Source organism: Microchirus variegatus (assembly GCF_963457635.1).
Source record: "Microchirus variegatus genome assembly, chromosome: 22".
NCBI classification, from domain to species: Eukaryota; Metazoa; Chordata; class Actinopteri; order Pleuronectiformes; family Soleidae; genus Microchirus; species Microchirus variegatus.
The window spans coordinates 8,334,012-8,360,445 of NC_139823.1; the positions used below are offsets into that span (position 1 = coordinate 8,334,012).

Sequence of the window (26,434 nt, forward strand, 5' to 3'; positions counted from 1 at the left end):
TAAGTTAATAATACTAAAAAGAAAACAGTTTTCCTCTGTAAATATAAAGCTGTGTATTAAAGATAGATAACAATCGGGCATGAACAACGTGAGGAATTTGAATCCCCATATTATTATTGTCAGAAATGATCACAGCAGTCACATGATGATTTTTGATGAAGAAAAAAAATGATCTGATCATTATTAGAAATACAAAAAACAAGGACTTTTGCAGAAACATTTGTTTGGAATTGCCATCATCATTATAATAATAATGATTGTTATTATTAACACTGAAAAAAACATTTTTGAGCTCTGATTTACAGGGAAGTTTAGGCTGCAACTGATGCATAGTTAACTTGAATTTCGACATAAAGGAGATGTTCACAGCTGTGTGTGTGTGTGTGTGTGTGTGTGTGTGTGTGTGTGTGTGTGTGTGTGTGTGTGTGTGAGAGAGAGAGAGAGAGAGAGAGAGAGAGAGAGAGAGAGAGAGAGAGAGAGAGAGAGAGAGAGAGAGAGAGAGAGAGAGAGAGAGAGAGAAAGAGAGAGAGAGAGAGAGAGAGAGAGAGATAACTTCCCTTGGATAAACAGCAGATGGCGATAAATGAATGCTGGTCCTGTAATCACACAGTTTGTTTCACTTTATGGTATGTAGATCTGAAGGAAGCTCAGTAATATACAGTCATATATGAGCACAATTGTGTTTGTTTAATATAATGATACACATGATCTGTAAATTTCGTTATTTTGTATATTTTTTCCACCTTTAATGTGACTTTCCTCTGCTTACAACCAACATGGATGCTGCTGTCATCTACAGCAGATGGCGACACTTTACTGTTACTGAAGAAAAACCCAAATCCCCTCCAGGTTCTCTATCATCTATCTATTATGTGTGACAATAATCATGAATTAAGAATTCATAGATGAAATAAAAGCAGAAGAATCCATTAGGTATTATGTCACTGAAGAACAAGGGGGACTTTAAAAAAAATGTAAAATGACTCATGTGGACATCAGCGATATCATGATAGTCCGACTATGTAATCGGATTTTAATCGCAGGACTGTAATAAAAACAAGCATTAGACTATTTAACATTTAAACGCCATAAAAACGAAAGCAGAATAAATGTTCCTTAAAGTAAAATATATCAATAAAATAAAATAAAATAACATAATAATGCCTTATTTAGAGTCATTTTAATTAATTGTCAATTGTTACTGAAACGTTTAAGTAAGACATACCACAACTTCAATTTGGGTAAAATAGATTAATTTATTTCCTTTAAATCTTCCACAATTTCATTATTTCAAGTAGAATTAACTTTTTACTATTTTACTCATATTTTGCTCGTCTTTTAAATCAGATATGTTGTGAAATGTGTTTGGCAAATGTGAGTCGGAAAAAATAATGCTCAAACATCCCATAATGTCAACCTGAAGCATCTAGGTATTGTTCATGCCACTTGTTTTACGTCACATTCCACTTTATTTCAGTTTATTTGTCCATCGTGTGTCTGAAACCTAAGGTCAAACAGGGGGAAAGTGACGCGTCCTCATCCTCGTCCTCATCCGCGTCAGCTGCGGCGGCGCCAGAGACGCGCAATGCTTTAATGAACCAGCCGGGACATAAACAGCAGAGCAAAGCTCATCCTCAAAGAGCTGCTGACTGAACCACCGACCAATCGACTGACCCCATAATCACGTGACCCACGTGTAGTCGCTGTATGATTGAATGATTATCCAGCAGCGGGGAGATCTGACTGCTCCATCCCACTGTTCGCGCGTGGAGAGCTGAGAGAAGAAGATGATGGACACCACTGCGAACCAGGGAGCTCAGGTAGATCCTGCTGCACTCACCCATATCCTAATTTATTTATTTATAGGGATTTACTCATATGTAAGACAACTGCTAACCTTTGCGTAAAGACGCATGGAAGGAGATGATATCTTCAAAAAACACTACAGTGTTGAGGTCATGAGCAGGTGATTTTGTAGTTGTGGGGTCACCAAGAGCTCAAGCATCAGAACAACACTTTACTGCAGTTTGAACAACACTTCACATTACAGCTGCGACACAGTGACACTGCACCGTGAGGGAAGTATCACCAGTTCATTAACTGTGATGGTGTGACACGAGCTGTAGTGTGATGCAGTTTTACAGCGTAAAGAGATTAAGTGAACTCCCCCCATTATTATTGTGTGTGCATGACAAATCCCTGTTGTGACAGATGTCCTGTAGTATAAGTGTACATGCACTGCAGATGTGATTATCTAAATCGGTGGCTCTCAAACTGTGGGGCGTGTACCACCAGTGGTACATAAATCAGAAATAGTGTTTCTACTGTATATACTGTATATTATTTGCTCGGCCCATTTACACCACTGTATTTTAACGTTTTAACCAGTAATGGTGCTACATTGTGATCTATTAATATTTTCTCAGGTGGTTCTTGGCATAAAAAAAAGTTTGAGAAACACTCATTTAAATAATTTGAATGAGATGGGTTAAAGTGAATAAAAAGTGTAAATAGTGGCGTACACACGTCACAGGAAGCTGCAGCTGTGGTCAAAATTCCAGTTTTGGAGATATTTTTTTAGTTTAAAGGGACAACAGATGCTCTCAGACGTTATGTGAATCTCTCCAGTCAGCCTTTGCTGGTCAATTTGGATGAGATTTATACTTTTCTTCCAGGTTTTAGACAAATATCCCTCCGTTTTCAAATTTAAAACATTAAAAATAATGGGTTAGGACTTCATCTTTATCTTGTTTTGGAGCAAAATATGTTAAAATATGAAAATTCTTCACTGAGTTGTAGAGTTGAGAACTTTGTAGATGACTCACAAACCTACTAAGTAAACTAATGTGATGACCTTATTGTCTTGCAGGTTAATTCTTCCTTTGGCTCATCACTTGGATGCAGAAGTTTGGTGAGTTACTCTATGCAAAGCTGTAAAGACTCAGGATCAGAAATGACGTGTGAAATGACACATGCACATGCATCATCTCGTTTGTTATTAAGTGTCACGTGACATTACACGTGACAGGAAGTGGTCCAAACATGTCAAGTAACAAAAATCCAACCAGAAAGTTTAGAATTACAACAAAGACAAAAGACAGAAAAACCTAAAAGCAGACAATCGTGAGGGAGCAGAGAATACATGTGGAAACAATCACTGTGGCTGGAGAGGAGGAGGTGGAACTGTAAGTGGAACCAGTGGAACACACAGAGGTTTCTGTAATTAGACAAAGGGGAAACAATATGGAGGCAAAAAAAACACTTCAAAATAAAAGAGATGGGTGAAAAAGAGAAGGTGAACAAAAAGTATAAGTATAAGAAAAACACTAAAACAATGGAAGACATTGTACATACTTCATAACATAAATGAATAAGATAAGTACACACACACACACACACACACACACACACACACACACACACACACACACACACACACACACACACACACACACACACACACACACACACACACACACACGCACGTGTTATAGAAGATAATATTGCAGCTCAGTGTAAATCCAGCCTTGGCTTTGGAAAAGATAACAAAGTGAGGTCACAGCTTGTGTCATGATCAGAATTACAGATGTTTGACACAGCAGAAGGGCTGCAGTGTTTTTCAGACGCGGTGTGAAGCAGCAGGGGTTTTTCGTGCTGCACGGCTCGTGCTTTTACTGCTTCGGACTTGGGACACGGCAGCAGATCTCATGCAGCAGTCTGCAAACATGGAGGACCCTTGGCTCTTCAAATATCAGGTAGGACGAAGCTTGTTGACGGCACACAATCTTATATATTCCATGTTCTGACATTATGCACTGAGAATTATTAGTGAGTGGCAAGTTGTGTCCAAGCAAAGGTTATTTTCTTCAAAGGTCCACTTCTCTCCATATGTCCAACATGAGTGTAAAAGCCTGATAATAATATTAAGTGAATATTAAGTGAAAAGGAGCTTTTTCCTGCTGATAAACTGAACCATGTCATACTGTAGGCTGGGAAGTAGATATAAAATCTGCCAAAATGACAGCTTAAAGTTGTTAAATACTTTAAATAGCAGCTTTGATAGAGGAAAGTTCACTACTAATGTGTCCTCTCACAGGATGTTGAAGTTTATACCAGAGACATTTTAAGGATTACCGTGCATTTCACAGTGCAGATAATAACATTCAGGCACAGATGTTTCCAAAAGTGACTCAGCTGTCTGCAGGGATCAAATCCACGTATGTGCCACCACATCTGGAGATATCTGGTTTCTGTCCGTGAATATGATTTTGCTGTGGAGTCGTTGAACTTTAAGCCTTAAAAGCAGCAGTGAAGCTTAATACAGTTTGAGCCGTGATGGATATTTTTCTTTGGATTGATGATTTTCTTGTCGATAATGTAATTCATTTATGGAATCATTCAGATCAGAGTCAATTTCTTCACATCGGGTGTCTGCAAATATCAATAGCATTAATTCTGTACGGTTAAGAGCCATGGTGATGTGTAAAATATGTACAACAGCAAACTTTAATGTTTAAATGCTAAATGCAATCCCAATGAAAGACGGAAGAGGAGCGTGGTTTCCAAATGTTCAAAAATATATAAAGAGATTACTTTATACCTGGCATAACACTGTGTTCATGCTCATACAGTACATATACCTAACTGTCCCACTGTCTGTTTTATTTATTTATTTATTTATAATTTTTTTTTACAAACATTGAACCAATTAGGTTCATTTTCCACATGTCAGCAAAAAGGGGAGGTAGAAAGTGAAAGTGGGTCACAGTAGTGGAGAATTCTCACATGACAAGAGGAGACTACAAGGCAACAAAACTGTAAAAACATATAAGATATACTTTAATTATAAACCAACAAAGTGTATGAGAGCATGGCATGTCTGTTGTCAACTTCCTTTCTGCTTTCAGCTGTCGATATTTTAACACATCTCCGCTGCAGAGCCTTGTTTTTCTTCTCTTCTCCTCTGGTCGAGGCGTTTTTTGAGAGTCGAACCAAGGCTTTTTAGGATTTGGTAGCGTTCGGCGTTTTCGACGCAAGCAGCTATCTGTGTTTAAGTGTTACAAGTTGCATTATTTGGTGGGAGGTAGAAAAAGAGTCTGTGGTCCCCAGATATATAAAAAAAACCACAAATATTGTAAAGGCCTGTACAGTAGCTCAGTAGTAGAGCGAGTTGTCTTTAACCCCATTAAATATGAATCTATGAATGATGAGTGATAGAAAATGTGCTACGCACGTAGATGCGCTGTGTGAAAGTATGTGTGAATGAGTGAATGGCGAAACTGTAGTGTAAAGACTAGAAAAGTGCTATATAAATACTAAATACACATCACAAGAACAGATAATTGTGTTCATTTTCTTGAGGTGGCAAGAAGAACAAAGTTAGTTCTGGCCAGGACTTTTCATACTTGCAGTGCAGAACCCCTTTTGAAGTTTATGCTTTTCTGCATTAACCACGCCCACTTCAAATTTCTGACCAATCACGCGATAGTTGTCAGACACCGGAAAAATCTCTGCCCACAGTGTCGATAACAAACTGTCCCTAATGACATATCATGGTCATTTTATGCGTTTTAAGCATATTCAGAACATCACTGTGAGTTCTCTCGACACAGATGCAGACACACTTGGTTTTGTTCACTGCTTAACATAAACTTTTATTTGTGGATTCACACATCATTTTATAAACTTAGCAGTGAGCTAAGTCCCATCTCAATGCTTCCGTCAGCGCTTCCCTCTTGTGTCCAGCAAAAGCTACAGAGTATACAGGGAGAGCATGATTATAAGGCAGCCTCAGCTGTGCCACTGAACTCACCTGTGACTGCTTTCCATGAGCCGTCTTCACACCTGCACTCCCTCGAGCAGCTGAGTGTCAGCCCCGCCCACCGTGGCGAATTTACAGTATATGGGACACGGTGTACTATAGCTATATGTTGTATCCGTTTGTAGTGGTTTCCCAGGAAATGAAATCATATTTAAAATGTGCACACTGGAGCTCACATATTAATTTGGGCTAATGTATATCCGGCGCTTATGAAAAAAATATTGGCAGTTTTTAATCTGAGCAGAGATGTTGATCCATGTCCAGTGTAGACAGATTATCAACATCAGCCTCATGCCCCCGGGCAGCTCATGTGGCAGAGCGGCAGTGAACCGCGCCGCCTTTCATTATCATAATGCCCTAACGGTCAACTGGTGGTCAAGATGGCTCAGTCAGGGCAAAAGCTGATATTGCTGTGAGCTGGCGGGGATAAAAAAAAAAAACAACAAAAAAAACACTGACTGTAATAAGTGCTTTTGAATTGTTTGGCTTGGCTTAAGGACAGCCAGTCTTTCTACATTTTATTCTAAGCAAAGCCAGTGGTCCTGCATGCGTGTGTGTTTTCAACACTGAATCCCAGCTGTTGCTGCTTGGATTTGTAGAAATTGACTCTTGAGTCCAAACCAGTGGTGGAGTAATCAAGAACCTCCAACTCTGCAACGCAATCGTGTCATTTTGCCATGTTTCTAGCCACATGCAATTGATTGCTCAGCAAACATTACATAAGTCGCTTGATGAAAGCTTTCTGTGTAGTCAGTGCAAACCGTATTTGTTCATATAGACAGTTCAAGTGTGCAAGAGTATAAAAATGTCTCTTCTCTCAGTTCAACACCAGCTGTTCCCAAAGCTTTCGGTCAAGCATTCGTTTTCAAAATGTTTTGGCCACTATATGCCCTAAGATTATTTTGTAGGTCACTGCTTGAAAATTGCACGAATGAAATGAGTATATCTCTGCAACCGCAAGGTCTATTTGAATACGTTGGTATCATTGTAAATGGGACACTTGTGGGATTTGCTAAGATATGTAAATATCAGTACATGTGTTACTGGTGAAGAGTAAATGAAGATGGCGCACACAAAAAAAGCCATTTCAGGATGAGTATCTCTTTGGAATGATGCAGCTGCAGCTCTAAACTTCAGTCAAGTCAAAGTACAACATGCGAACATCATCTCTGAGGAGTTTGACTTTGATCAAGTGAAGCAGAACAAAATTAGAGAGGTTTTAGTACATAAAATACAGGCAAGGTCTCATTTGGCACATTTTAGAAACATCTGTGCCATTTGTATTTTCGTATTAAACTATGCATTTATTAAACTACTTGTTTCACCTTTATATCACTATTAATGTTCAATAAAACAGTTTTGGCTTCTCAGCGTCAGCGAGGGATGGCTCTATATGAATGATTTGTTAGCCAATGAGAACACGCAAACTTATTTACTAATTATTAACGAAGAATCTCTCAGGGTCGCCCAATTGTGGATTTAAGGGTTTAAGGGATACTCATCATACATACAATTGCAATAAAATACATTCATACCTCCCTAACAGTAACAAATATGCATGTGTGTCTTCCTTGGTCTTCATGGTCAAAAAGAAACTCACCAACAACTTTCTTTTTCAAATTATGTAACCTTTATTCAACCCATTGTGATGCAAGGGTCTTTTCCAAGGGTGACCTGTCCAAGAAGTCAGCAGCACGGGTCATAGAGAATTAGGAGACAGGATATTATCCACTGTGTTCTGCGGATGTAGAGAACGTCCTGCAGCTACAATCGGTCTTTCTTCATTTTTCTTCCACTGTATTTTGTTTCTAACGAACAATTGTAGCTCCTGAAGTGTCTTTGCAGTTCTAAAAGTTCCAAGTCCTCTGTCTTTGAGGTCTGCGCTCAGGAAACTGAGTAGGTTTGTGCAGTGTCGTCCTTGGGGTTTGTACCAGGAATTCTATGGCTTTTTGTGCAGGTATGTTTGCACCCTTCTATGGTTCTACAGATCTAGATTGTCCAGAGGGATCAAAAGCCAGTGTTTCCAATGATGCACTATGAAGATGGATCCAAACAATCATTTTGACAAATACAATAATGCAACAGTTTTTGCTTTTGCTCGCTTGACATTTAAAATAAAAATAACTAAGAAGAAAGCGCACTATTTTAATCACTATCTGCAACAGCAGCAAAAACTGAGACGACTACTTTTGGCGAGATTCACGGTCCACTGAGGATCAGTCCTTTAAGGACTCATTAGATTGAGCACAGTGTCCAACTCTTCTGTTCATGAGTGAATCTGCCGTCGGCCTACGAACATTATCGCATTAACATGCTGCCGACATCAGCACGATGGAACTCTCAGAGATATTGCAGTCAGAAACAGAAACTCATTTTATTAATTTGTCATTTACCTCTTAAACTATACACCTTTATCACGAGTCTTACCGTGTTCACATTCATAATTAGGAGTATCTTAAACTACTTTTTTAATGATGAGTAATTATTTCTGCTGGTGTCACTGATTCTCTCGCTCATCACCCTCTCACACTTTGTCTCGGTCGTTACATTAGCGGCCAGACATTCACACCACAGAGTGACTGTTTTCTCAGTGACTCCGAGTCACTTCCTGCGATGACCACGTCAGCCCGTGCTGCCGAGTTTCTCTGCTTCTCTTGTTAAGCCGTCCAAAAAAACCAAAAAAACATATACCACTGGTGGTTAAAGTGCAGCAAAAGAGGCTCATCAGCCTCGTGATGCTACTGCAGCCAAATGACACTTTGAGAGGTCAACGAGTGTTTTTCGCTCATGTAATCTGTCGAAAAGCGCCGCAGTGACGATTATGGTCATTTATTTCGCTTTCTGTGTTTTTGACCCTTTAATGCAGAGCGTATCGCAGACGATATTGCTGTTAATTTCACTCACGCTGTTGCGGGAAGCCGGAGAATCAGCTTCATTGTCACCAGAGAGTTGCACTTTCATTTTGACTCTCAGCAATTCAGTCTACTTACATACACAAGCGAGCCGTTTGTGTAAAAGCGATACATTTCGATATCTAACTTCATGAGTATAGTTTTACCGTAGCCCTACTCATGCTAACAGATAACAACAAAGACATAATTTCACGCTATAATGTGAAAAACAAGTTGTGATAAAATGACTATGTCAAAAACAAGTCTATACGCAGAAAAGTAAAGTTTATAGCCTATTCATGTGACTCCGTGTGCGCTGCCATTATTCTCCGACTTCATTTTGGTGAAGTTGGTCAGTCGATCAGATCCGACTATGGTAGGAGGTCCCACTTCGACAGGCATTCCAGTGCACTTTTTGTTGTTGGAGGTAGGATAAGTCCCACGTCCGACTGGTTTGTATGAGCTCTGGAACGCACCAATAGTTCCCATTTTTTAGCCTGTTTTTATACTGTTCAAATTTCAAATTTAAAAGGCAAAATCTGGTGTCCGTGTACAACCAGTGTTCATACTAAAATAATTTAATCTTATTTTAAATAGTTAAAACAGTGGGGTTTTTTTGTTTGTTTTTTTAAATAAACATGCAGTAAATTGTAAATAACTGCCAGATATTGAAAGCTATTCTGGAAAAATGGGCACAAGCACTTAGTGATAGTAATTAGGAATCTTGACCTTTTTATGGTTAAAGGCACCATATGTAAGAATGTGGCCAAAATTCAAAATACCGAGGTCTTTTAGGTTTCGTTTTCAGATGTAACTGGCAACCCGTGGTTGCTCGGCAGCCGAGACTCTACTGACTGCAATGATTGGTAGACGGCGGTAGGTGGCGCCACATGCCAAAACATGATTTCAAAACATAAACATGATTTGCAGTCTGCAAAATATTTTTTTTAATGCAAATATTTTGTCTGTACTGTTGTTGTTGGTGAGTTCAGTTTGTTATATGAACATTATTCCTGAGTCTCTGTGACATATTAGGAGGATTTTATGGCCAGTTAATGCACCTTTAAAATGTTGAGAGTTAGGTCTTAAAGGGTTAAAGTCTGTATAGACCAGTGTTATTTCAGTTTTATTTATGCTGCATTGAAAAAGTTAATGACCATAAAACATAATTTCTCCTCCGAGAACAAATAAACAATAGTGTCAGTTGCAACTGTCGGTGAATGTAGGTGGTAGATAACAGACTGATCTAAATATTTCAAACGTGAAACGTAAAGGAGACAAAATAAGAAATAACTCACAGCTACTTTTCCCCGACACTTTCACAGTTTAGTCGAGCAGTGATTCACCTTTTCACCCGGACTCCCATCATCGCAGTCGCGAGGTGGATAATTCCTCGTGCCCTGAATGAAAAGCTCTGCGTTTCTACTCGGATGGTGCGCTTCCCCTGTCGAGATGAGACGTGCAATTAGTTTCCATAGCAACCCGGGCTTTTCAGGTGGATAATGTGTTTGTTCACAATGGCCCCCAGACTGTGAGGGAACAGCAAGTCAACAAACATTTTCATTTCATGTACTGTTCTGGGATACATTGGAACACGAGTTCCCGCTGTGAGACTCCATGTGTGTGTGTGTGTGTGTTTATAATTTGACTCACGCTGAGTGTGTGTTTGTTTTTCCTCACTGTGTCATCAGAGGAATGACGACGAGGCCGTGGTGGACAGAGGAGGGACACGTTCCCAACAGAGGGCCAACTTTGAGCAGGAAGATCTTGAAGGTATACTTCAACTGAACTGACTCCCCCCCACACACACACACACACATACACACACACATACACATAGTTTTTTTCATATACAGTACAAGAAAGATGAGAGCGGATTAGGAGGCAGAAACTGTGCGTGAGATTCATTCTCATCGTACAATTTAATAAGCACTGCAATGTATATTCAAACGCAGATATTCAAAAGAACAATTCAAAATCTACTGTTTGTTTTTCATTAAAGAGACACTTTATTAAGCTATAAAATATGTCCATACTGCAGAAAGCCTTAATGCACTGTATATTATCACAGAGAGTCTCACACCTTTTTTGTTGGATGTGTATGTGCTAATTGTATTACTGCAGTCGGTTTGGAAACAACTGATCTAAGCTAAAATTTTATTCTTGGACCAGTAAAAGTCAATATACAGGAATTATCGGGCTCACCGGTAGCTTCCTCTTTGCGTTTTGATTTTTTTCAAAGCTGAATTGTGTCAAATAATCCCATAAAACATAAAACCGTTGTATAAAAACTGTTGAGATTCTTATGTAAGACTATATGGAAGTCCTTAAAACCTACGAGCGGGTCATCATGTTTTTATTTTTTTTAAATACCATAGATAATTCCTTGCATTACTAGGATTTAGGCTCAATTCAAAGCTCCATACTGGATTTACTGCGCAGTAGGTTTGTCTGAATCCTCACTGCAGTAAATCTGAGTGGGCAGACGTATAAAACAGATATTGTCATAACTCTGTCCATCTCACTGACACCAGCTCACACTTCCACAAACACACAAAGACTCAGACATAAAGCTCTAATTAGATAATTGCATAAATCTCTGGTCATACCTCATGTGTCACGTTCTCTGTTGTATAATGTATTTGCCACATTTACACTTTGCTCATCCTCATCCGCGCTGATTATAATGAATGTTTTCATCGTTTCTTTGTGAGGACTCACTCAGTCCACATTTGTACGTATTAAATAGAAAAGTTAACACGCTACATAGAGTCTGAAGAGTTCATGAAAGGTGATTCCTTTATATTATACACAACTGGATTATTTTTCATCATGGTGGTAATGTGAATTGATGCGGATTGTTTATCTTTTTTTTATCTCGAAAAGAAACTTATGACAAGGAGACAAAACACTAGGGGTGGGGGAACAAATGGATTCACATAGGAATCGCGATTCTAATCATCCACGATTCTGAATCGATTCATAAACTTCAAAAATCGTTTTTATTTTTATTTTTTATTTTGAAAAACCACACAAAACACCAGTTGTGTTATGTTTGTGTTATCTGGGTACTGTTTATTTTTGTAACTTATGGGAGAAAAAGGCAGCTAGCCTAAGCTTTTATTTACGCAAGTTGTTTTTTTGTATCATAAGTAAGTTTTTATTTGTTTTGAATGAATAAATAACTTTTGTCTTAAGTTTGCCTTTGTGTGATCACATTATCACATTATCTTATACAAACTGTATTGTGTTGATGCCATAATTTGCCTTAACACAGTATGCATTGTATCAATTTTTGAATTTAGATTCACATCCATACAAAACACTGCTTTAAAGTTCCGTTGTATATAAGACCATTTAAGACAAAAACCATTTCACAACCATGGTTTCAGGTTGACAAAACCTTATGATATATGGTATATACTGTAACTAATTTCTCAGTGTAGCACGGTAAACTAGAAAAGCACTCAGAGAGCGCAGACCTCCGCCAAGGCAGCTCAGTGCCTACAAAATACACCCTGCTGGATCACGCCCAAAATTTAATCACTTGTTCCTGGTCTTGTTACGGACATTTCCTGAAAATTTAATCCAAATCCGTCTGCGACTTTTTTAGTTATGTTGCTATTTATGTTGCAATTATTAGTAGCAGCAGCTATATTGTATTGTGTTATTCCATAATAACCTTTGAACCCCGTGCACTTCAGCAGTCAAAAGGTACACAAACTCATGACACACTCGCACACCAACCTCACAATTGACTTTTAATTGCTGTGGGGACATTTTTCCCCAGGTCACAGGACTCTCTACATCGGTGTCCACGTCCCCACGGGCAGTACCAGGCACCACAGCCAGCGCAGGCGTCATCACCATGGAAACAAGCACAGGAGGAAGAGCAGGGACCGGGCCCTCACCCTGGTTGAGGGTAGAGAGTCTCCTCTTTATGGTATAGTGACCGCAGTCATGGCACTTTATTGCCTTACAGTATATTAAACCGTAGAAAGCATGACAAAGCTCATCTCATGTCCTCAGACACTCCATCCCAGAGAGTGCAGTTCCTGCTCGGAGCTGAGGACGATGACGAGGAGCACATTCCTCATGACCTCTTCACGGAGATGGATGAGATCTCTGTGAGGGATGGAGAGGATTCTGGGTGGAGGGAAACTGCCAGGTACATGTCATTAACGTATATAGCATTTACGTATAGTCGTGACCTGCATGTCGTTCCTGGGAGCTTTGATTGAACGGACCAATCATGATGTGCTCGTGGTCCCACTTACACTGATGAGAGATGATGCTGTGTTCCAACTCCAATTCACTGTTATTACTGTAAAAGTTTTAGACACTTTCAATTGTGAATCATGTAGAATGAATGTATCACTTACAGCACAGGGTGTCAAACTCAAATAACTTAGGGGTCAATGAGCATCAAGTCGGGTTAAGAGGGGTCATCATCATAATATTGCACATTAAGATATTCATGATCATATTTCACAGAATTTCAAAGTAAAAGTGCTTGTTTTGATATGAAATGGAATGATACTTTCCAGTAATAACATATTTTTGATGCAAAATAAATTTATTATCAATAAGTCAAAAACATTTTTTTTTTTTTACCTAATATCACTATGCTAATATCACGATGAGTATGAGTATTAATCAAAACCAAATAAAAAATAGTCAATAATAATGTGGACAACTGTAAATTAAAACTCTAAACAGGCTTGAATTTAATGTTGAATGTAATGCATTCACTAATGTGATAGTTATAACTAAAATGTTTTATATAATTACTATCATAAAACATGTTGCTAGCGGATATAGTATATAGAATAATATAGTCTATGTCTGTGCGTAAGGGAAGAGGAGGTCACAGGCTATTTGTTTACATGGTGACATGATATTAAGTGGTATATGTTCAGCATCTAAACCAGACAATAGTTCTAATGGGAGGGAAAAAAGGGCACAGGATGAATAACTGTAAGAAGCTGACCTCTGCTGACCTCTGCTGACCTCTGCTGACCTCTGCTGACCTCTGCTCTTCTCCGTTTCAGGTGGCTGAAGTTTGAGGAGGATGTTGAGGACGGAGGAGAGCGCTGGAGCAAACCCTACGTGGCCACGCTGTCACTGCACAGTCTGTTCGAGCTGCGCAGCTGCATTATCAACGGCACCGTGCTGCTCGACATGACGGCCAAAACCATGGATGAGATTGCAGGTAATTGTTTTTATTTAACAAGGGGAAAAACGAGGGCCACACAGTTGGTGCGGTGGTTTTTTGCGATCTGGTCGGAACAAGGGGCCTTTCTGCATGACCTATGTCAGCTGGGATTGGCACCAGGTGACTCAAACGACCCTCATGTGGAGGATAAAGTAGTAAATGATGAATTAATTAAGGAATGGGAAAATAAGAATCTCATTGAGATTAAGAATTTATAATTTTGAGGGAGTTGTCACCTCTTATTAGAGGATCTGGTAAAGATACTGTGAACCATGACTCCGTCTGTATCTCTTACAGACCTGGTCCTGGACCATCAGGAGTTGCTCTCACCACTGGGCGACGAGCTCAGAAAGAAAGTCCGGGAAGCGCTTTTGAAGCAGCACCATCATCAGACCCAGAAGAAGCTGGCGAACCGCCTTCCCATTGTGCGCTCACTCGCGGACATGGGGCGACGGGCATCAGAGCTTCAATTGGACAAGAATGGTGAGGGAAACAGGGAGCTGAGATCCAAAAATCTATATACAAGCTGCTTTTGTGTTGATTAGATTAGTAGGAATGTTTGATCACCACCATATAATAACACTGAAGTGAAACAGTTGCTGTATTTGATTCTGTAATTAAAGTCTTCCAGTATTTTATGTCTTGCATAGACACTGGACTTGTTAATGTTCCACTCAGAGCACCATGAAGACAACAGGTGCTGATATATACAGTACAACCCCTTTACCAGCTAAAATTAAGTATCTGGGCCAAACAACAAAGAAAAAATATATCATTTTGCAGCCATTTCCTCCTCAACAAAAGTGATGATTTCCTCCAAGTCTGATTCTTTCTTGCACAATCTTTTCATAGTCCTGATGCTCATGATAATGTGGTGCCAAAATATTCAATATTTCCTTATTTGTGAAGCCCAACCTAAAACATAACTTCACAAAATGCTCCGCATTTCTCATCTTGTTGCAGCTGTCTAATAATTATGTTATTCTCGTAATATTATGACTTTTTTAATATTACGAGTTTATTCTAATACTCAGTCGTACGATATAAGCAACAGAAAATAAGTTATTTTTGTGAGTTTGAATAAAAAAAAACAACGATCTGGGTGTAGGACTGTATAATATTTGGAAGTGTGTCTTGATAATATCTGCCAAAACTTTACATGACAAAAACGAATTGTGCAGAACGAACCAAAATGTTTGTTTCGAAGCATTTCTTATTGTGCCTCCATTCTTAGTGGGATGTCATGAACAAATTGTTCTGGTCAGAAAATCCCACTGGTGTGCATTGTACTCGGATAATAATCACTTTAAGCTTTGTGAGGGTAGTAAACACTTGATTTAATTAGGTTGTTAATATTTTGTTTAATGAGCGCAGATATTGGACGCGTCGGCCAACTGGCAGCAGCAGTGAAAGAACCTGTCCTTCATGTGTGTGTGTGTGTGTGTGTGTGTGTGTGTGTGTGAATATTTTCAGACCGATAATAACTCTTTATTTCTCATCTGTCTGGATTTACGCAGGTCAGATGTCGTCCTCCCAGTCTCAGTTAGCCGGTCAGGATGGAAAAGGAGACGCCAGTAGAGAGAACAGCAAGGTCAGTGTGCACTGTACTGAAATAACATGATACAGTTAGAGGATCATTAGTGAGATAAAACTTACAAATGAATGCAACAACAATGATCATTCACCAATGAAATATACCTTTTCCCCCCCCCCGTAGATAATGACTTCCCCTGATGCAACAAGTCAGAATCCCATTATTATACATTTTGATATTTTACAAACTCAACACAAGTGGAAAAATAAGTCGTTTTTAAAGAACAACAGCAGCGTTTCTCGGTCAAGTTCCCCCTAGAGTCACACGTACGAACAACAATCCATGCAACACCTGTTATCTCCTCATAATTATCACCCAAAAATCAACACGTTTAATATTCAGAGTGTTTTCTCCACCATGAAAGAGCACATATACAGTAATGGAGCAGTTTTAATGCCCTGGGAAGCATCAAAACTGTGAGAAATATGGACCGAACTGTGTCTGAAAAGCATAAAGAGTATGTGATAAACTTACTGAACACACAAACACATGTAAAAATGTGTTAAGGTGAGAGCAGAGGGGGGGGAACTAAACTCTGATACACATTAGGACGGGACAAACAGGAAACCAGACAGGAAATTAAGACTAGATTCACAAGATAGTACGGCACCATTCAAGAAAGCAAAATAGGAAATTATCATACAACAGAATAAACAAGAAAAAACAAACTCTTCCTCTAAAGGAACAGATGTGTTGGAAAAGAAGAGTTTCTTATTAAATCACTTCAAATTAACAGCTACTTTTAGTTTAGTTTTCTAGTTTTTGTCACATGTTATTCTTGGAATTATTTGTTTGTTTGGTTTTCAAACACACACACACGCACGCACGCACGCACACACACACACACACACACACACACACACACACACACACACACACACACACACACACACACACACACTTTAATGTGAGGACAAACAAAAGCTACTAGAAAATGCAGAATGAGGCCAATAAAAGAGGCAGTTCCAATCAGGGGCGCAGCTTGTGAACAGGCAGGGCAGGCAACTGCTTGGGGCCCCGAGCCGATAGGGGGCCCCCGACATTTGGAGCCTGAGGGCTGTTTTTACTGAAATGGGCAATGAAACAATGGGCAATTTGCAATGACATCTCAGTAGGAAACCTCCCTAAAGAGGCCCCACCTCACTTTAACCTGTGTGAAGTTATCGTTCTGCAAGTTGGAAAATGAAGAGGATTATTTTACAGTGTAATGTATTTTTGACTAAGTTTATATAGTTTTTTTAAAAGCTATTTACAGTATTGTATTGTTCTTTACATTTATATTTCACATACTTTTTAATTACAAGGTTTTTCCATGTTATTTCATTCATTTCGAACTCATACATTTTTCGTTGGTGTCAGATTATTTAAACATAATGGTGATGAACACTGGTTGGAAGGAAGGGCCCCCTGGGAATCTTTGCTTAGGGCTCCTACAGACTCTAGAATCGCCTCTGGTTCCAATAACATGTCTGCTGGATCCGATTGGGTCATTTTAAACCACATGTGTTCTCTTACAGATGGACCTTCATTTCATGAAGAAGATTCCACCAGGTGCTGAAGCCTGTAACGTGTTAGTGGGAGAGCTGGATCTTCTGAACAAACCAGTGGTGGCGTTTGTTCGTCTTTCCCCAGCAGTTTTACTCAGTGGTCTGGCCGAAGTTCCCATCGCGACAAGGTGACGGCACTTTCTGCACTTTCACTGGTTTCAGATTAGACTTTGAAATGGCAACGCGTTTATGAGAGTTTGAATGAAAATGTGTTTTTTGCTTCAAGGTTTCTGTTCGTTCTCTTGGGGCCCTTTGGTAGAGGCCTTCAGTATCATGAGATCGGCAGGTCCATCGCAACACTTATGACGGATGAGGTAAGGATTTGTTTAAGATAAAAAACGTATATTACCTGTAATTATCTTCTGCCACTTTCAGAACATTTCTTATATATAAACTTTTCTCGGCAGGAAATATAGCTCAGAGCTTTTTGGAGGGTTCCACCAAGAACCCTTTTAAAACCTTTTATTCGGGAAAAGGGTTTTAAAGGGTTCTCTGGATCAAAATGGTTCTTACTGGAACCATTAGTGTTACCAAGAACCCTTGAAAAACCCTTTCTTTGGGAAAGGGTTTGTCCGTCTGTCCGTCCTCTGTGGCTCTTCCTGAAGTTTCTCCCATTGTTCCCCTGTACGAGAGTTTTGTGTAGTTTGTCCTCACTCAGTGTGAGGGTCTAAGGATAGAGGGTGTGATCAGTGTTTGTCTAACTTGGAAAAGACGATGTTCTCGAATGTCTTGTTTTGTCCACAATCCAAAATGATTCAGTTTTAATGTTTTGTGGAGCAAATAAACAAAGAAAATATCCACATTTAAGAAGCTAAAACAATAATAAATCTTGTTTTAATAGTGAAAAAGGCTTCGAACCGATTATCGATTATCAAAAAATCGATGAATTGTTTCAGCTTTATACTGTACAGCCCTTTGACGCAAATGATGTTTGTGATTTTGGGCTCTATAAATAAAGTTGACATGGGGGTCAAGTTCACTAGAGCGCTGTGATACCCAGAGACTGGGTCAGGACGCACAGATGGGTCAGTCATGGGAAAATAATTTAAATTGCGTGTATGTTTTCATTAACACGTGCATGAAATTTAGAATGTTATTTATTTGTCAAACAAAATTAATGTCTAGTTTATCCGTTACAGAAATTGTGGTAAAAATAGTAAATGTTATATACAAACATTGTAACAGGACTGCATGTGAACGCCTACCTTTGTTATCTCGTTCAAGGTTTTCCATGACGTTGCATATAAAGCTAAAGATCGTAACGATCTGATCGCCGGGATTGATGAATTTCTCGATCAGGTGACGGTTCTGCCTCCAGGAGAGTGGGACCCGTCTATACGGATAGAGCCGCCAAAGAATGTACCGTCTCAGGTCAGTTGTTTAGATTATTTTTGTATAATTTTTAGCAATAATTTCTAGAGACTGACAACACTGCACTGATTTGTTTAACAGGAGAAGAGGAAGAAAAACAACCTTTTACCAAATGGTTTAGCTGAAGGCGGTGAGGAGGATGAAGAGAGCGGTCATTGTGGTCCAGAACTGCAACGCACTGGAAGGTGAGGGGAGTGACAATGAAGTAAATAAACTGTGTATAAGCAAGTGCTTAGGCTGACTATACTCACTATCACATTTAGAGGTTTCGATGTTCATAAAGTGATGTACTGAACTCAGCTTAACTGATTTTGGCTTTAAATATTGACTCAAACTAAAGTAAATAACTAGATAAATACAGATTTCTCACAGTAGACTCGTGAAATCACTTTCTACAAACTGTATGCCGCTTTAATGCTCTTTTGTCTATTTTTGGACAAACTTGGTCTGTAGTTATAGGAAAAAAACGTGGTTTCCATAGAAACATCTTGCCTTGAGAATCCACCATTAGCCACCGTTCTTCATCCGTTTGCAGGGGCTCACCGTGCTAGGCCGTAGCCAGGGTTGTGACTGAGAAAAGGGCAGTCACAAATGCGAAAAAGAAGAAAACTAAATATTTGTATTGCCATTTTTAACATTTAAAAGAGAATCATTTTGAGTGGCAAATTTATTTTTTATTTTTCCTCTCCCTCAGATGGTTTGGTGGACTCTTTCTCGATATCAAGCGAAAGGCCCCCTCCTACCTGTCTGACTACACTGATGCTATGAGTTTGCAGTGCATCGCCTCGTTCCTGTTCCTCTACTGTGCCTGCATGTCTCCTGTCATCACCTTCGGAGGTCTACTGGGCGAGGCAACAGAAGGACGCATTGTAAAAACTCACCTGCTCTTTCCTCTCAATGTCCTGCAGAGACTAGTTGTGTACACCGCTGTGCAGTTTAGTGCGATACATTTTGTGAAGGTAACTCTTTTTTTTTGTCCTCCTTGTTCCATTTCCCAGAGTGCGATTGAATCGCTGTTTGGAGCCTCGCTGACTGGAATAGCCTATTCCCTCTTTGCTGGGCAGCCTCTCACCATCCTGGGCAGCACGGGGCCAGTGCTTGTATTTGAAAAGATATTATTCCAATTTTGCAAGTATGTTGTGAGTTTATTGTCACTGTGAATCATCTCACTAATGACCAGTGACTGGCTGGGGGTCTCAAACTCACAATGTTTTAGATCATTTCAAAATAAAGGGGTTTGTTTTGATGTGTAATGATACACAATTAACAATACAAAAAAACATTTATGATGCAAAATCAATCTAAAATGATCAAAAACAAACATTTGAGTGGCAGGTTATATGAAATAGATTGAAGGGCCACAAGTTTGAAACCTCCATAACCATAAACCATATCTAAAAAATCTACTGGTTTTCTCCTTGAAGCCTACCTGGAAGTAACAATATACCACAAATAACCACCAGGGGGCAACTATGCTGGTTGCAAAAAGAAGTTTGATTGGAATCTATGGGAAAATTAGCCCACTTGATGTAAATTACAACGGTAATTGTGTAGTCAGTTAACATTTTCCTGAGGATTTAATGATCTCAACTGCTAGTTTTAGCCTTCTTCAATAGCACGTGATGCCCATCCATCCATCTTCTACTGCTATATCCTCCACATGAGGGTCACAGGGGGTGCAGGGGGTGACATAAGGCAAAAGGTGGGGTCTACCCTGGACAGGTCGCCAGTCCATCACAGGGACACACGGAGACAAACGGCCATTCATACCATGTCCAATTTACCGTTTTTGTAATTTATGTTCTCATTTAGAGGAAAATGGACAATAAGCAATATTAATGCTGGCCAAATTGTTAATCTTGAGGCTCCAAAATGGAAGTTCCTACTCTTATGCATGGGTGATGTCACAACTGGTTGCCACTTGCTTCGTAGCGTTGAGTAATATCGCGATTACGTGTTGTCGCTGTGGCAGAAGTTCTGCACATTTAATCTGAGCGATTGTACAGAACAAAAGGATCATTTCATTTTGATGAAAGCTTTAAACAGTAAATATAATTACTGTATACTATGGATTGTTCTCTGATATGTTCCACAATGATCCCCCCCCCTCCTCCCCCTTTTATCTCCACATAGGCAGTATGGCTTATCCTATCTGTCACTGAGGGCATGTATCGGTCTGTGGACAGCTTTCCTCTGTCTTGTGCTGGTGGCCACAGACGCCAGCTCCCTCGTCCGTTACATCACGCGCTTCACAGAGGAAGCGTTCGCCTCGCTCATCTGCCTCATCTTCATCTACGAGGCGCTGGAGAAACTCCTCCACTTGGGGGACCACTATCCCTTCAATAAGAACAACAACCTGGCCAAACTCACCACGTACTCGTACGTGCTCGTTTACAGAAAATTAAAATCAACTTTTTTTTTGAAAAGATAAGGGATTATTTTATTCACCCAGATGTTCCTGTGCCTCCACAGATGTTCCTGTGTTGAGCCCTCTGACCTCAACAATGACACAGCGAAGTTCTGGGAGATCAACAACGTCACTCCCTCAGAAATCTACTGGGAGGCGCTGGAGGTCAAGGTACTGCACGTGACAAATTTAGTTTCAAGGTAAAAACCAAATGTGCAAAAATCATTCAAAGGAAGCTGAAAAGGGGGGATGAAGTGCATGTGGGTTGAATTATAAATCGGATTGTAAATCAGCCTAATAGCAAGTTTTTTTTTAACAGGCATGGATGTTGTAGAATGTGCTGATGCTGCGGAATTGTCCATCAAATAAAGATGTTTGATTATTGCCCTCTGCCCATTGTTCATAGGACTGCATTGAGAAGCGAGGCGAGTTTGTGGGCAGCGCCTGTGGCCCACATGGACCCTATGTTCCCGATGTCCTCTTCTGGTGTGTCATTCTCTTCTTTTCCACTGTCTTCATGTCCGCCTTCTTAAAGGAGTTCAGGTTCAGCAATTACTTTCCCACAAAGGTACTGTTCATCTTGAGTTATCTTCACATTAAGTGCTGTGTGTGTCTCTCTCTCTGTGCTGTGTGTGAGAGTTGTTTGTGGAGCATGGTACAGTGGTACACTCTATTGGTCAAATGTGGGTACTGCATAATAAAAGAGTATTTTTCCTGCAGTGCTTGTTAACATGGGCAGACATTAATATGTTTAATCTCTACCAGGTGAGGGCCGTCATTAGTGACTTTGCTGTTTTCTTCACCATCGTCACTATGGTCTTAGTCGACTACGCCTTAGGGATTCCCTCTCCAAAGCTAAATGTTCCCAGTGTGTTTAAGGTAAGGATTTCTTCTTTTTTTTTATACCTAAGATTTAATGAAAAACAAGCCACTACTTGTCACAAATCTGTTACAATAATGTTTTTTTTTAAGCCAACTAGGGATGATCGAGGTTGGCTCATCAACCCGCTGGGGGACAACCCCTGGTGGACGGCAGTCGTCACATTGATACCAGCTCTACTTTGTACCATTCTGATTTTCATGGACCAGCAGATCACTGCTGTCATCATCAACAGGAAGGAGCACAAGCTCAAGGTGATGCTCACAGTTGTAAACACACTCACATGCTCAAAGTACAACTTCAGCTTCACGTACTGTGTCCCCCCCCCCCATTCAGAAAGGCTGTGGGTACCACCTGGATCTGTTCATAGTGGGCGTGATGCTGGGCGTATGCTCTGTGATGGGTTTGCCGTGGTTCGTGGCAGCCACCGTCCTCTCCATCAGCCACGTCAACAGCCTCAAGCTGGAGTCCGAGTGCTCGGCGCCCGGTGAGCAGCCCAAGTTCCTCGGCATCAGAGAGCAACGCTTCACTGGCCTCATGATCTTCACTCTGATGGGCTGCTCCGTCTTCATGACATCTGTGCTGAAGGTCGGCCACACTCTCATTTCTATACTTTATATTACAGTACAGTAAGAACATAGCAATAATATTGCAATGATTTTGTAATAAGTAACTGTCTTATTTCTAATTCGGGCAGCAATGATTAATTGATGAAACAATAATGAATCAACGACTTAAGTCAAAACAAAATAATTGCAACAACCTCATTAAAACAAGCTGTTCTGAGTAAATGTGAATATTGTCTGGGCTCCTTGGTCCATATAAAAAAGTATTCATTAAGAATCATTAAACTGATCAGTTTTGGTTTGTGGACAAATAAGACATTTGAGAACATCATCATTTTGAAGTATGCAAAACAACGATAAACATTTTTCAACATTTTTAACCATTTAAGGTGCTACTCAATCATTTGGTCGACCACACTTTAAGTCACTATATCTCATCGAAAAATGCATCAAGCTGAACTCACTAATGCTGAATGTGAATGAATGTTGTGCTCTATGAATTATGCAAACCAGGTTTATTATGAACAGACATCTCAACCGTTTGGTAGAGGCCTGTATCTGTGATACTGTAGGGGCTAATTTAAAAAAAATAATACAAATATTGATTGTTGACATTGTTATCATAAGCACATAAAATAAAATAATAAAAAATGCAAAGAAATAATGTTTTCTTTGCTTTTTTCTTGGTGCGTACCTCAATAAATCTGATCAGTTTTGGTTTGTTTTGAAGTATGCAAAACAGCGATAAACATTTTTCAACATTTTTAAGTAATCAAGTGCTTGATTAATAAGAATTTCTAATTAATAAGAAAATAATCAACAGATTAACCAAATAGGAAAATGATTGTTCAATTACAGCACTATCTCTAATGTAATTTCCATCTTAGCAACAACGATAGCGGTAGTGTGGTAAAAATGACACAATATTACAATAATACAATAATACAATGTTATTTCCTTCTTGTTAGTTCCTTCCATAATTATGTCCCACGTTTTTGTCACCAAGTACAAACTTGGATTAGAATGGAGCTCGCACTACTTTGCTTATTTCCTGTCACTATACTATCACCATAATGTGACAAAACCCCCTCGTGTAATTGCACTACGTGTATAATGGTGTCACTGACACTGCCTTTAAATGTGTTTTCAGTTCATCCCTATGCCCGTGTTGTATGGAGTGTTCCTGTACATGGGAGCGTCTTCTCTGCGAGGAATTCAGGTAAATTAGTTCAGGTAATTTCTCGGTATCACTTCTGCACGAGGCAAAGCAACTCTTGCCTCATTTGACATTCATTATGAATGCCTTTGTTATTGGCTTTGTGTATTACGTGTGACTATTGACAGCAAAGGTTTCTGTTTTAACGCCATTCATGCATGAAATATTAGATTTAAAATATGGTTATTAAACACTTTAGGACTTTATTTGATCTATGTATATTTATATATATATATATATATATATATATATATATATACATATGTTTTGTGAGTATTTGTTCGATTGAGATTAGATAGAGATCTGGTCTTGTTAATTTGTCGACTCGTCTCCCAGATAATCTGTGTGGACTGTTAATTCCCACAAAGCCACGATGGGGGATCGCCTCCATATTGTCTGGCTGCCCAGATATGAAGTGTTAATTGGCCACTAGTGTGTTCCCAGCATTTATAGAACACCTGACTGTTATTTAATTGCCCTGTTTACTTCTTATTTCCTTCATTTTTTGATTTATCTATTATTGGTTTTGAAAAAAAAAAAAAATTATAATTAGACGCGACAAAAAAAAAAAAATATCAGACCATTTCTGTCTTTTTGTTGTTACACATCCAGCAAACATGGGGCAACTTTTATTTCTTGTATTGTGGCTAGATGTTAGACTTTCTACAGCAAACGGTCATCAGGAAGAGAGCGTAAGAGATTATTGGTTAAAAATGAGCTTGTCTCATAATTTGTCCTCTCCAGTTCTTTGACCGTCTGACACTGTACGGCATGCCGGCCAAGCACCAGCCAGACTTCATCTATCTACGACATGTGCCCCTGAGGAAGGTGCACCTGTTCACCATCATTCAGCTCAGCTGTTTGGTTCTGCTCTGGGTCATCAAGACCTCCAGGGCTGCCATCGTCTTCCCGATGATGGTGTGTAAAACAGTCCAATTACACCATCTGCACGCCCATTTGCACAACCTGAACACCTCTCATTAGACAGTTGACAGTTCAGCGTGAGAGTACAGGTATTCTGCTGTGATATAATGTCATGGTTGCAATCGTTTACATTTCTCTTCATTAAGTCCTTTTTAAATGTTCCCTGAACAAAATGTTTAATTCTAATTCTGCCATCATATCCATACCCTTCTACGACCAAGTTTGAATGGAGAATTTGTCATTTTTATTCAATATCGCAGTGTTTTCCATTTAACCAAGTGTAACCCAATCTGCTTTCTCAGCACAGCTGCTTTCTCCTCCTTCATTACCGCATATGATATTTGTCGATTCAGCCGTTGTGTGTCAACCCCCTGCAGGTCTTGGCTCTCGTGTTCATCAGGAAGTTGATGGATTGCGTCTTCACCAAGAGAGAGCTGAGCTGGCTGGACGACCTCATGCCAGAAAGCAAGAAGAAGAAGCTTGAGGATGCTGAAGAGGTGCGGCTCTATTATTTTCATTGTGTAGAAATGTCTGAATGGTGTGGGCTCCACCACCCTGCCTCTCTGATCTGCCTCAGCCATTATGTTCCCTCTAAGGTCAGCTGACCACCTGACCTTTGGTTGTCCCTAAGACCAGGCTAAAGCTCAGAGGGGATTGGGCGTTTGCAGTCACAGCTCTGGAATTAGTTACCTTTAACTGTTAGGCGCAGGCTTCTTCTCTTCCTGTTTTGAAATCTCTTTTTTTTTTCCACAACATGGGGCCGGGCCAGTTGTTCAAAAATGTAATCCGGATCGAATTATCCAGATTTGGAAATCCCATGTATTGCTATCCAGGATCGGGTAATCCATCTTACTTTTAAGTCAGTTTTTCAAAGCAACTTTGGATTGGATCACCCTGATCCAGATACACAGTTTTCAGGATTACCAAATCCAGATAACGATGTAAAGAACAGGTAGAGGAGCCAACATGGGTCACTATAAGTGTTTATTTTGAGCCAAAACACAAAACTTAAACATCCACTTCCATTTAAAAAAATAATAATATATATATATATAATTATTATCAAGTTTATTTCATGTGGACAATATTTATGATGTTTACGTTACTATACTGAAAGGCTTAATTGGTAGCCTATGTCTACTTATCACTGTAATGGTTGAACAGGTCAAGTGCAAAATATAAATAAAAGTATACACACTAAATGATACAAATGTATATATAATATGTATGTAATGTCTTCCTGAAATCCACCTTGAAATCCTAGCTCTTGTTGGGATCAGGGTAATCCTGTTTTTTTGGATCAAAGTTATCTGAATCCTACTGAAAAGTTTCGATCAACACAAACTGAAGGTTTGATCCATTTCCAAAACTAGGATTGGATTACACGATCTGATCCAATTTCTGAATCCTTCTTTCCCTTTTGAACAACCCAATTTTCCAGATTTGATCCAATCAAATAACCAAAATCTGATCAGATTACCTTTGAACAACTAAATTTAAATGAGTTTAAAATCTTTTTTATGTACGTACAGATTTGAGACTGTACAGCACGTTGGTGCAAATCCCTTGTTTTAAATGTGCTTTATAAATAAAGTTGGATTGGATTGGATTTTATTTAACCGTTTTTTTTTAATTCATTCTCCAGGAGGAGGAGGACCAGAGTATTCTGGCAGAAGATGAGGGAGTAGACCAAATGCCGTTAGACGGGTACAAGTATGTTACACTACACGTTTTTAGAGTAAATGAACTGCTTTGAAATGTACAGTACATTTTAAATTGTTTTGTCTTTTTTCCACAGAGGATTACCCGTCATCAACATCACAGATGAAATGTCAAAAGGCTCTTTTGGAAATACGTGGAATGCCACCAGTTCTTTTCTGTAAATCCTTGGTCTGTATTTTTCAGGGCAGACCAAGTATTTTGTTGATTATGGTAAGAAAGGATCTTTTGAACCGTTAAAAACTCAGAAAACCTGCTTTTGGTGAGTGCTGGCAGAGATGAC

At 39.4% G+C, this 26,434-nt stretch overlaps 1 protein-coding gene across 1 annotated transcript; it reads left to right on the forward strand.

Annotated features, from left to right (window-relative positions):
* Positions 1–1,787: 1,787 nt before the first annotated feature.
* slc4a10b (solute carrier family 4 member 10b) lies at positions 1,788–26,315 on the forward strand (the record flags this gene model as incomplete). Its single annotated transcript, XM_083908453.1, has 25 exons — positions 1,788–1,820; positions 2,870–2,911; positions 10,404–10,485; positions 12,503–12,655; positions 12,742–12,880; positions 13,764–13,924; positions 14,225–14,410; positions 15,445–15,518; positions 17,039–17,196; positions 17,295–17,382; positions 18,293–18,439; positions 18,521–18,624; positions 19,134–19,308; positions 19,438–19,571; positions 20,573–20,818; positions 20,912–21,017; positions 21,253–21,414; positions 21,612–21,725; positions 21,819–21,980; positions 22,063–22,314; positions 23,443–23,511; positions 24,253–24,426; positions 24,810–24,929; positions 26,078–26,145; positions 26,231–26,315. 25 exons carry the CDS (start codon positions 1,788–1,790, stop codon positions 26,313–26,315), a joined length of 3,234 nt encoding a protein of 1,077 aa, XP_083764579.1.
* Between the last annotated feature and the right edge of the window lie 119 nt (positions 26,316–26,434).